The sequence below is a fragment of the Pseudorasbora parva genome, chromosome 12 (genome assembly GCF_024679245.1).
Source record: "Pseudorasbora parva isolate DD20220531a chromosome 12, ASM2467924v1, whole genome shotgun sequence".
In the NCBI taxonomy this organism is placed as follows: Eukaryota; Metazoa; Chordata; class Actinopteri; order Cypriniformes; family Gobionidae; genus Pseudorasbora; species Pseudorasbora parva.
In genome coordinates, this window is record NC_090183.1 from 14,006,194 (window position 1) to 14,019,462 (window position 13,269).

General features: G+C 38.0%; 1 protein-coding gene across 3 annotated transcripts in view; it reads right to left on the reverse strand.

Moving 5' to 3' along the window:
• Positions 1–13,269, reverse strand: part of fmnl2b (formin-like 2b) — a 42,636-nt gene that overhangs the window by 5,779 nt on the left and 23,588 nt on the right. For 2 of the 3 annotated variants that reach the window (XM_067459275.1, XM_067459276.1), the window contains exons 14-24: positions 11,811–12,174; positions 9,354–9,533; positions 8,181–8,305; positions 7,041–7,243; positions 5,512–5,746; positions 5,343–5,411; positions 5,180–5,260; positions 4,963–5,092; positions 1,968–2,131; positions 1,764–1,865; positions 1,579–1,680 (exon numbers count right to left, since the gene is read on the reverse strand). In XM_067459275.1, the coding sequence (XP_067315376.1) occupies positions 1,579–1,680; positions 1,764–1,865; positions 1,968–2,131; positions 4,963–5,092; positions 5,180–5,260; positions 5,343–5,411; positions 5,512–5,746; positions 7,041–7,243; positions 8,181–8,305; positions 9,354–9,533; positions 11,811–12,174 (1,755 nt within the window). Of the gene's footprint in view, positions 1–1,578; positions 1,681–1,763; positions 1,866–1,967; positions 2,132–4,962; positions 5,093–5,179; positions 5,261–5,342; positions 5,412–5,511; positions 5,747–7,040; positions 7,244–8,180; positions 8,306–8,483; positions 8,505–9,353; positions 9,534–11,810; positions 12,175–13,269 lie in introns of all 3 variants that reach the window. The other variant, XM_067459274.1, reaches the window with a different exon arrangement.

A 13,269-nucleotide genomic window follows, 5' to 3' on the forward strand; every position in this document is an offset into this window, starting at 1 on the left:
ACACGTGATCATGCAGGCTACAAAAGCATGCTTCAGAATATCTGACAGCTGGATTCGACGAAGCCTACAAGGTTTGTAAAATTAAATATTTATTAGATATTCAAAGATTTGTTATAGCTGCACTATCTAATTTTTCTTTCTGCGAGAGGGCGCCTATTTAAAACAAAGGCCTAGTTTGATGACGCCAAGTTTGAGCTCAGAATCTTGGGACCTGTGGTCTTCACCTCACAGCCGCTGGAAAAGAATCGGGATAGGACTCGGGCAGAAATCATCATCTTCATTTATGCGGTTATTAACGTTACTGTAGTATGAAGCAGAGCAAGACTGAATGTTGAAGGAGCTGAGCAAGGCCGTTGAAGAGACCGTTACCCAAACACAGGGCTCACAAGCATGGGACTATAATTATGACGGGACAAAGTCGTGGGTGCTATTTCTACTTTTCCGGTCATGAGTATGAGGTAACGCAGCTCTTTTTATCATGATGTTTTTAAAATGATGTTATGACATTACTCTGTGCTTTCGTTCAGCTCCTGTTGTGACACTTTTTGCACACTGCTACGAGTAAAGCGTTTCTGCCAAATAAAATGTGGAAATCGTGGGAAACGCAGATATGATGCAATTAACAGGCGACTCCCTCAGACGTCCCGGATCATTGGATAAAATAGCAATTTTCTCACAATTTACAAATAGTTGGAAACATTTAGGATATTGTAAGAACTCAACTGAACAAAATATATAACACTGGCCTGGTGGTTTTTGGATATCTTACTGCTAAAAATACTACATAGTGCACCTTTAAATTATATAAATGCGCATTAGCTGAATGTTAACAGTAAATGAGAAAGTATTAATAGTATTTGCCTTTCCGCTACTTATATAAAAGCAAACGCAATATATAAAACAATACTCTTTCGTATAGTTTACTTACTTTGTTTAACTGTACTATTCAGACCTTCAAAATAAATGTCCTGCTATTATAAGAACATAAAAGATCACAATCTCTACGATTCACCTGAAAAGATTGATCACAATACAAAATAATCAGATTGTCCACCCCTAGTTGTAGCATGTATTTTTTAATAACTAAAACTCACAGCTTCACTATTAGTAGAGACGCTGCCAGGTAGAATTAATTCACACGCAATCGCTCTCTCACTAATGCTTTCATATAAATGTAACCTTTACTATGCTACTGCTAATATCTGTATCTGATTTAGAACAAGCATGAAATCTGTGAAAAATATAAAAACCCAAAGACAAAAGAACTGATAAAAATAAGCTGTTATGTGGGAGTAAATAGTCTTGTGGGCAGCGCTGTGTCATATGCCATAGCTGTGCACAAGGCAACCCACATTCCAGTCTCAGCTCGAGGTTCAGGCTTATTTGTCCATTAATGGCATGAATGATTAATGACATTGATGACTTAGCACAGTGACTAGTATGTCAACTCGACTTTAATCACATAAGTTGCTCAACCTCTGCTGTGCACTGTTGTACACATAGCATTTAGTGTACGTACATGTACCCAAAAAAAGGAATTACACTTTGGGTTTATGGCTCTCATTTTTGACTTGATACCTGTTGATCTTCTTGCTCCTCCATCATGGCCTCCTGTTCCAGAAGTTTCTCCATCATCAGCTGCTCCTGCCGCTTCCTTTGCTCATTCTCTTCATCCGCATGCTGAAAAAAAAAGACAAACTAATTACATCTGGGCCTTGTGTGAACCAGAAGGAAGTTGGAACACTGATAGTATAAAGTCTCACCCTATAGGACTTGATGAAGCGAACAAATACAGGGAAAAACACAGAGGGGGGCATGGTCTTGGCGCTCTCCCCAAAGAACTTGACAACTTCGTCAAATGCATCCTGTAATTACATCCAAGTGAAGTCACAATCATGTGGGTTTCAAACCAACAACCTTACAGTTCCCAGCACACATATTTTTAACCACAGGTTTTTTTTTTCTACCTGTGCAATTCTAGCATCATCCAGAAGCTTCTTAAGCCTGGCCTCATTGTGATGGATGAAATCTTTGAGCAGAGAGTTGTGGCCATGCATGCTGAACTCTCTTCTGGTCAGTTCCATACCTCTCTGTAGCTCCTTCACATCCAGGAGAACATTCTCCAGAGAGACTGCAACATGGGATAAATGAAATCCACTCTCAAAAACAAACTTACTGTAGCTTTCCATATTAAAGGAAAATAAATCTCTTTTTATACGTTACAAAGCCCATCTCACTACAGTGGTTCTACAATAATTTGATGAAGCGACGAGAATAATTATTTAGTTGTTTTTTAGCGCACAAAAAATACTTATATTAGGGGTGTCCTCAACTAAAGAGTTACACATTCGAATCAGAATTGTCGACTCTTTCTATGGTCGACCGACAGTTGAATCACCTGTGTGTGTGTGTGTGTGTGTGTGTGTATGTGAATGGGCTGGGAGGGGCACGTCACTATTCTGCAGGAGGGTAAAACTTTTATTATTTTCCTTTACACACTGCACACAGGAACAAATTTTAATAAAACGACCAAAACTGCCTGCCAACTGCAAGACAAACTGACAATGACTTTCTTATTTAGGTTTAAATTAGGGCTGTCAAAATTAAGGCGTTAATAACATGTTAACGCACATTCATTTTAACGGCACTAATTTTATTAACGCGTGATTAACGCAGGGCACATTTTCTGTATGAGCCATGGCCCGTAGTTGTAGAAATTAAGATCAGCCATAGATGTAAAGGATGCAGCAGCAAACATTAATAGGGAAATAAAAGGGTTAACAATAACATTACTCTGAAACTAGTGCAGTTATAGCCTACATAAGCTCATATTTTCGGCTTAATTTTTATTAGACTCCAGGTCGAAAGAAAAGTTAGTTTTTACACTGAGCACATTCTCTGCAATCTGAGCGCGATGCACTGAAGCTGACTCTCCATCACATCTGAGGTAAATCATTAACACCATCACCACTTACAGTACGTGTGTTTTATTGAATTAAATACACCACAGTCGGTTCAACCGAATACTCAGGTTACTTTTCTGAACAGAAGCGCTCCCGAGTCCATGTTCTTCACACTTTTCACGTGAATCGTGGCACAGTTCGGCACACACACACAAAATACTGTCATTTAAAAAGGAAATGTGGATCTCTTAAAGGGGCCGCACTATATTCCTACTCGTTGAATATGGACCTCCTCCAAGTATGGTGTGGTACTGGTGCGCTCCCAGGTCTGCATGACGGCTTTCACTTTACCAATTTTTCATACGAACTGTGCCCTGTTCTGAATTAAACTGCCAGTGTGAAAACTCCCTTTATTTATATTCTTAAAATGAGAGAAATCACTACTTATTCAAAAGGTTTAAGCTTAGGCTTAAGAGACATGAACTAGTTCTTTGAAAAACATCTGTGACCTTTGATACATGTCTAGTCTTCATGTTCTGAGTATGGTTTCACTAATAATAAATGTACATTTGCATAAAGCATGCATATTTGTCCATACCCATGTTGATTAGAATAACAAAAACATTAATTTAAGGTACATTTAGTACCGATAAAAATGTGTGATTTAATTGCGATTAAATATTTGAATCGATTGACAGCCCTAGTTAAAATAAAAGGTAATGTGGTGGATAAACATTCGTTAAACATTTTCTCATATCATTTTAAAGCTGCGATCGAAATACAGAACATCACAAAAAATATATAAAATAACATTTTGATAAATAAACCTAAAAAGAATGCCTGCCTAGAGAGGAAAAGAACACTGAGTGCGTTTACATGCACGTTCATAAGCCGATTATGCCTAAAGGGGGAAGCTCTGCTCCGTGTCTCAGATATCTCACACCACACGCGCTCATTATATATGAATGATTATATATGAATGCCGAACGGTGTGTGCACACTCATTGAAAACGTGTTCGAATTTTAAAGGCGCGGCACATCCGGTGCGAAGCTCAGCGCCCTTAAAGGGGTCGCACACCGGACGCTATCATTACACCCGCGACGATTCGACTGTGAGATCGGTGGTTGAATCCAGCTCCGCATATCGATGTATCGAATCTTCGACTATTCGGGGTCACCCCTAACTTATATAGTGATAAGCCAATTTCAAAACAAAGCTTCGAACAGTTATGAATCAGTGTATCGATTCATGATTCGGATCGCCAAAGTCACGTGATTTCAGCAGTTTGATCCAAAACATGAATCGAGTTTATTCATTTTTTTTGTTTAATTATTTTTTTTATTGACATACAGACATAAAAACCACAATTGTGCAGTAATTGACAATCGAGTAATTACATAATTCTAGAAGTGAAATAAAAGTGTGTTAATGTATAAGGTGTGTGTGGGTGAGTGTAGGTGTGAGTGTGGGTGTGTGTGTATTCATAAGCAAAATTACCCATTTACTATTTATTATATTATCACTACCATCACTTCTCATCATCATAGTAATAATCAGTGTTCCCTTTTTTTTCTTTTTTTCTATGTAATATTTATCATTGTCGATAAATATTCGAGTATTCGAATCGAGTTTATTGTTTATTCATAACGGTTCGAAGCTTTATTTTGAAATCGGCCCATCACTATACAAGTCGTTATTTAGGTTTTATTGCGCACAAAAAAAATTATCTTGTCACTTCATAAAATTATTATAGAGCCACTGTAGTGAGATGGGCTTTTTAACGACGTCTATAGTGCCTTTATGGGTCTTTAAAAAAAGGACATTGGTGTCAATGAAGGCCTGTCTGAGCCATCGGATTTCAACACAGATATCTTCATTTGTGTTCCGAAGATGAACGGAGGCCTTATGGAAGTCAAACGACATGAGGGTAATTAATTAATAACAGAATTTTCCTTTTTGGGTGAACTAACCCTTAAACAATAACCCTGATTTAGACATAAAATAACCCTTTCAAATTAGTAGATTTCAAATATATTTTGAGGGTTGATGGACACTTACCTGCAGCAGCTTTCTCAATATAGTGCAGCTCATTGTAGAAAATGCTTACAATAGGATATTTCTCCTTCACCACATTGGCTATGTAATGCAAAAGTGTCTGCTTCCTGTCTGTGGACTTGGTCTCTAACAGCTGAAGACAAGATACATTACAGTATTTTAAATGGAATGTTTAAAAAAAAAAAGGTTTTGCAAAGGGTTATGAGATGTAATAAGTTACCAGATCCAAGCTCTGAAGTTTGAAACCATAAACAGCTCCTCTCTTACTACTGTTCATATAATTCCCCAGGGCCAAAATGATCTGAGATGAGACATGCATTTAATTACAAGTAAGACTGTAAAATGGCAAAAGACTTTGTGATGTTAAAGTTTTAGTGGCTTACCTCAAGGATTTTCTTTAACTTCTGTGATGATTTTATGGATACAGATGCTGCTATGATAGCATGAAGTTGCTGTAGGAAAACCAGCAACAGCAAAAAGACACATTTATAAATGCATTTTATATGAATCAATTTTGAATTTCACAGTTTTGAGTTCCTCCATCCACTTTACCGGTGTGAGCATCTGCAGGCTATCACTAAAGTTGCCCATGAAGGCCATGATGGTCATCCGCTGTGGCAGCCTTTCAATCTTGCTGAAAAGCATCATGAACCGGTCCTCATCAGTGAGCCCGTCCATTGGCCGTCGCTCACGCTCATACTGGCGGAGCATTTTCACCTCACTTTCAGTGGGCATGAACCGCATTAAACACTCCGCAAAATCCACAGGCACTGTACGTAGGTCAAACCTGAGGGGATGAGAGAAACTGTTCAAAGTACATAAAAAAAAAAAAAAACTAAACTAGGCCAAACCAAAGACTTTATATATAGGAAGACGGTGCACTCTGATTACTTATGAATGGGAAAAAGTGAAACGCCCAATAAGGCAAATAAGCATCGCCTTCTAAATGAAAGAGCCAATTGTTGATTAGTAAAGTCATCGCATCACTGCAGCTGTTGTTGGAAGCTCTGGTTGCTATAGAAATGAGCTTTGGGAAAATGTGTTTTGGGATGCGCATGTGTATCAGCTTTGTCCAGGTTAAAATATGCAGTTTTTTTAATAATGATTCAAGCTTTTAGAAACAATTTACTAGAAAGTTGTTGTCAGATTTCACTGGTGATTTCAAATATGAAATTTAATCGAACAGTTTGAACGAATTTGAAATTTCCCCATTCAAAGAGATAGGAGCTGAACATGCATGCCTGAGAGGTGTTTCAAAGATGGCCGCTGAGGCCATCTTGTCTTAGGCCGTATGTCCATTAAAGCGTTTTCAAACGCAGCTGGCTGCCATATTTAACTGTTTTCAATTGTGCCACATTTTAAGAACGGCATGAGCATAAGGCACGAAGCGAATATTTCACGCTCAGGCGCTGAGCATTCAGCATTTTTTATTGATCGCTGAGAGTTGAAGAATGTTCAATTTTGAATAAAACGCAGTGTTTATCACTGTCACTCTTCACCCAGACGTCAAATCACGGTGGAGGAGGGGCGAGAAAAACACAACACTGACCAGCATTCACATTCTGCTTGTACAACGTCAACGGAACAGGTGAAAACAAGCAACAAGTAGCATAATTACGGATTTACTTCAAATTGTATTGGCATTTTTATATAGAATCAATACAGAAACAAACTATTTGTGAAATGAGATACTAGTAACACTTCTGCGGATATTCCATATCATAAGCAAAGAGTCTCAACAAAAAAAAAAAAAACAACAACAAAAAATGCGCACAGCGAGGCGTTTTCAGTTGGGTAAAAACGCTTTGGTGGACACGTGGCCTTAAAGGGACTTTGATCAAACCGAACACAAACCGAAGAAAAAAAACAAAAAAACTCTAAACCAAAAAAAGAAAAATCTAACCAAGCACAAAACAGCAGAGGTAGAAGATACAGGAGCTGCACTGTGGAGTGAAACAAATCAGAACCAACTGTCTTTCAATCAAGCAGATGAACAAGAACAAATCCCACGGTTGTAAACACAATCTCACCAAGAATATTGTTCATATTCCTTTTGAGATTTGAGGCAAAGGGGAACTTACGTCTGAATTGCTTTGCAGATCTCCTCTGGGCTCTTCCCTGCCTTACGGAGTGTGATGGCAAGGTTTTTGGCTCTGTTGGCCTCCAGTAGAGATACTTTATTGGGGCCCTTCTGAGGAGCCTTCTGCTTTTGCATTGTCATGTCAATGGCAGGACCCTGAGCTTTGGTCTTAAACATTTCCTCAAACTCATCCACGTTCAAATCCTGTAAACCAAAGCATTCTATCAAAAGGTGCCCAGACACATGTATTTGATTACTTTTGTGATAAATGTCTGAAGGTCTACCATGGACTCAGTAAAATTTGTGGGGAAAAATTCCTTGGTTACCTTGTTTCATTATAGAAAGCCTGCAGGAAGACTCGGCTTGATTTGCGCCAGTTCTTATTAATATTCAACAAGCCAACTGCTTGACTCTGATTGGCTAACAGCTAGCCAATATGAGAGCCTTGCTATCAGCATAATTTACCCAGCGCAACAAGTCGGGGAACTTTGTTTACTATCTAGAATTGCTGCAGAAATGTTTAAGTTCTATTTGTGCATAGCGCACATGCCCGTTGATGTTCAGTCATCCTTGCTGTATATGAAAACTGTCACTAAGAATTCTGCCCACACAAATTTTGTGGGTGTGGTCTCAACTGGACGAGCTCATGAATAGTAATGAGTTCAGGCAACACCATGTGTGACTGACCAGTTTTTGTAATTGGCCTGTTTTCTCTGCTTATATCTTTTCAGTGGCTAAAGCTGACAGAGGAGGTAGCAGTTAATGTTCACATTCGCGACAGATACAAACACATATGGACCTAACATATATCTAAAAAAAAACAAGTAAAAATGGTCTTGTGTGGCAGGGCACCTTTAAAGTGCCATCCACAGCACTCAAACTCAACAGTTTGATGTTCGAAAACGTGGATGGACATTTTACGTTTAAATATGTGTGTCGTTGTTTGCCATTTCAGTGGCAATAGTTACAGAATGTACTTTTAAATTTTTTTAATAAACACCATCTGGCATCAACGTATAATGTAGCAGTAACCCAAACAGGAACATGATAATGAAGTTGTAGACCAGCATTTCGGTGTAAAACATGCAGAGTTGATCGAGATCACATATTTTACACCATGTAAAGTGCTGCAGACAAATACCTCTAGGATCCTCTCGTCATCGATTTCATTGAAGACGGTGCCGTTGATCTGATTTGGTTTCAGAGCCACCCAATTGAACACTGGCATGCGGAACTTGGTTTTGATTGGCTTTTTAATTTTCACAGCTGCCAAGGAAGAAAAGAGGACTGTGACTACCAAAGCATCTACTAAATACTCAATAGGATGATGCAATCATTGCAATCACAAGAATGTATGATAACGTGTTACGCAACGACACACAACACACAACACAACTAGATCATGACAGTAAATGGTGGCTATGACAAATTTCTGGAAACCTACAGAAGAGCTTGATTGGTCCATCTTTGAGGGCAGGAGAAAAAGAGAGTAGATAAAAACATGTTTAGAGAGTTAGAAAGCACAAAAGTCTAGAAAGAGAAAGCAGAAAGTGCTTCTACACTCTATGAAGTGCCTAAACAAAAACCCACAAAAGATAGGAAAATTACACTACAGGTCAAAATATTTAGAATAAGTACGATTTTTCTTTATATTTCTGCTTATGCTTACCCAGGCTGGATTTATTTGATTAAAAAAGTAACCGTTGTGAAATTAATACCATTTAAAATAAGTGTTCTAAATGTAAAGTATTCCTGTGAATGCAAAGCTGAATTTTCAGCATCCATTACTCCACACTTGTGTGTCACATAATCATTCAGAAATCATATGCGTATCAGTGCTCAATTATTATAGGCGCTCAATTATTAATAATGCGCTCAATTTTGATCGGTAGTGCATTTAAGAATAAAAAATGGTTACACTTTACAATAAAGCTTCCATAATTTGTAAACTATGTTAGTTAACGTACCAACAATGAAAAAATAATTGAACATTATTAATTTATCTCAGTACTGTTCATTTTAACATTTACTAATACATTATTAAAATCCAAAGTTTTCTCAGTTCATATTATTTACTGGACATGATCTGACAAACTAACAATGAACAGTGATATTTTAACATTAACAAAAAATTATATATAACATATGTATTGCTCATTGTTGGATAATGCATTAACTAACGTTAATGAAATCTTATTGTAAAGTGATACCGAAAAAAATATGAATCAAATCTTTAAAAAACAAAAAAAAAAAAAACATCTAAAATCTGCAATGACATCCACACTAATACACTCACGTACACATACACACGTACCCGTCAAGCCAGAGTTGAATATGACAGTGGGCGTGCCACAGCCTGGGAGAGGAGGAGCACAAGGAGGAGGAGGTGGGGGTAAGGGAGCAGAGATCTCAATAGAATGCCCAGGAGGTGGAGGTGGGGGAGGTGGTGGTGGAGGAGGAGGTGGTGCGAGAGCTGCCGATGGCCCATTAGGAACTACAGAAAAAGAAGACGCAATGTTGGCAACAAAGAATTACTAATTAGAAGAGATTGAATAATAATCTGTTTGGATTTTTACAAGTTTCTACTCAATGTGTCTTTAAACCATTAATTTGTACTAAAATATCTGTTGGCACGGTCATTATGCAGCTCTGTTGAATCACTGGCTGCAAACACATTGCTTACTGTAAAAACATGGTAATATAGCATGTTAGGTATTAGTTAGGCAGCAGTCACGTAATCTAGAACGATTGCTTGCGTTATATGATTACATGTACACTGTAATATTACATTACAGTGCGTCCCAATTTGCATACTTATGCACTATTTTATGAAGTTTTAAGCATAAATAGTGTAAGTAGTGTGTTAACACTGAAAATTCCAAAAGAAAAAGTGCACTTTAAATAACCGGATGATGCACCAAATTAACGGAAAAAACGAATTGTGGAATGTCGGACAGTTCATGCACTCGACTGCTGTGGCTTTAATTGCTTCGTGGAGGGGGAGGGGCTCCACGAATGACAAAACCATCCCTGCGTCCCGATTTGCATACTAAATAGTATTCGAAAATATAATAAGTATGTCCCAAACCGTAGCATGCTGAAAATAGTATTCCAAAGATACCCAGTCGGTCATTATTCAAAGTGCAGATCTGCGCACACTCTTAACGGCTGATATTGCCCGCAGCTCATTGCGAGAACTACAAACGCGGATAAAGTGTTAAAACTAGAAACATGACGGATGTGCGAGTTCAACGGTTATTAGAGAGGTTCAGATAAAGGTTTGAGTGATCAATTATAAGTATTTAACCTGACGAAAATATATTTATTCAGTGTTATCTACATTATATTTCACCTGCAGCAGCACCATAAACTTTTGTAATGTCACATTTGGCCATTAACTTGATAATGCAAAAACTATGCATCAGTATATTTAAACTGAAAACACATAAGGGGAGTCTCTGCATTAAAAACCCACACATGGCAAATTAACGTGCGACTACATTTCTCTCTGATACAGTAGGAAATGAAACAATGTGGAGGATTTTAACTGTGACCAATCTGACGACGATTGACAGGGCAGTTTAAACGGTGATGCACGTAACTAAGCGACAGAGTCCATTAAAGATGACGAAGTAGTATGTCCCGAAGCATACACTCAAGAGTATGTACTTTTTCTGCACAAAAAGAGTACGTACTTTTTCTGCACAAAAAGAGTACATACTTTTAGGACCTAGTATAATTATGCGAATTGGGACTCAGGGCATATGAATTTCATACGGTTGAATATATAGTGTATAAGTGTATAGTATACAGTGCGTCATATGGGGCACAACTTTAAAAATGTTCAAAAACATTGAAAATCCCATACTTTTGCTACCGCAGGCTCAAATCGCAAGCACAGCTGTCAATCATGACATTACATCCCATTTTTATTCCCTCAGTTCACCAACTAAAACCATAGTTATTATAGCAAAAAGAACACTTGAACATACGCCATAGTGATAAGAACTACCTAAAATGACAGGACCCATCTTTGGAAAAATAAATAGTTTCATTCGCATCCCATTCGATTACATTGAGAGGACGAGGTTTATGACCTAGACTGCAGACAATCACTTTTTTCAGGACTTGCGGCACATTTGAACAATTCATCAAAAGTTTTATTTAGATTTTTTATAAATTACTTTTATTCCGCAAGGATGCATTGATCAAGCCACAGTAAGGACTATGAAAATATTGATTTCTTAACTGTTCTGAAGTTACAACATTAGTACTGTGTTGTTTAAAAATGAATATAAACTTTGTATTATTCGAGAACTTTGCAGTTGCAGTAATCGGATCTATTTTTCAGATCTGTATATTTCTAGGACTGCAGATATACGATCCATAAACAAGGATTGTATATCGTTCTAGCCAGCTCATGTTATTATGAAAATATTTGTGCATTTGAATGCTCAGTTAAGATGATGTAAAATTTAAACAGCCTTCCGTATGTACCGTCTAGACTTCTTTGCTTGCTTTCATCACTTTCTTAACTTTTATTCTTGTGCAGTGACTCATTCACCAGAGACCTCGACATGATGAACTGAACAAAAAAAACCTGATGGTGTCTGACTAGAGCCAGCGGTGCGGAATACAGAAAAAACTAAGCCGACCAACGTGTGTCGTGGTGTGTCTCGGACTTTAAGCTATACCATCCCAAATGCCCCAAATGGGCATACATATTAATCATCTTCAGTTATAGCTATATATGTTCTGAACCATTACTCACCAGAGGAACTTTCCATTGGAGGTGGTGGTGGTGGTGGAGGAGGAGGAGGAGGAGGTGTGACCATTGCTCGAAGGGTGCTGGTCTGGGAAGAGCTGCCAGAGCTGTATGCTCCACCAGCACAGGCTCCAGCCAGGGCCATGGCATCAGGGCAGGGAGAGAGAGCCATGGGCTGAGGAGGTGATGGAAGCGGGGACACATCTCCTTCCCCATCTCCCTCACCCCTGACTTGGATCTGAAGACTGCCTCGGCGCTCTAGCTCATGGATTTTCTTCTCTAGCGTGGACTGCCTCTGAATGGTCTCGTCCTTCTCACGAACTATCCTCCGGAGCGTGTGAACTTGTGAGCTGGCATCTCGATACACGGCCTGGATTGCATGTGCACACAGACACACAAACAGAGTTGAGCATGTGTCTGTCATTGTCATTGAGCATGACAATTTTTTTTATTAAATCCTCCAATGTTATTAAACTATTTTTTTGAAGTGTCCATCAATTATACATTCAAATCAAATGACATGCAATTGATCAAACTAATGATATTTAACAATACATTACATCTATATTTATGCTATTTTAATATACAAACAGACTGCATAGATGAGTTTAGATGTTGTTTTAACATTGTGGTTTCATATAATTTATATACTTTTATATAACTAGTAACCAAAAGTAAAACTATTACAAATTTTATATTGCACAAAATAAAACTGAAATAAAATAGAAAATAAATATGAGATGAAAAACCTAACTTAATAACTACGTTTTTTTGTTTAAGTTTAAGTTATTTTGTTTCAGAAAGTTGTCACGGCTTTGTTTAAGCACTAAATGACTAGCCTGGATGCCAAACGAACTCAGCCCCGCCCAGAACATTTGAGTTCAGTCTGGACTCGATCCATAGAGGAGTAATTATGCCGAAACAGAAACTGTTCAGACCAATGAAATTTTTAGGGCGGGCTTTAGGTGTTGATGGACAAATGATCAACAGTAACGTAATCATCCACCGAATTAAAGGCGCTTGGGTTGCATTAGTTCAAATCCTAAATGAAGAACTTATTTGTATATATACATTCACCTTCACTATTTCTCTCTGAAAATGATGATCATATTAGTAAGTACTCTGTGTATCCTTAAAATCTTTTTTTTGTTGATTTTTTTTATTCCAGCGTGCGTTCACTGTGCAGACAGGGTTGCAAAATCTTTACAACAAAACCCGCCAACTACTAGCCCAAAAGAGTAGTTTCTGGGAGGGGGTTCTCCAGAAAAAAAAAAAAAGCATTTGGGGGGTAAAATGTGTGTTATTTTAGCAAGGTTGCCTGCTAAAATTTGCATTCCTGGGTTTATATATCACATAATTGAGGTTGCTTCACTTCTGGACAAATACTCTTGTGTAATCGACGTGCCATCCTAAATAAACCCGTCTCTTGCGTGATACCCAGACATTTTGAATATTCCGATCTAAT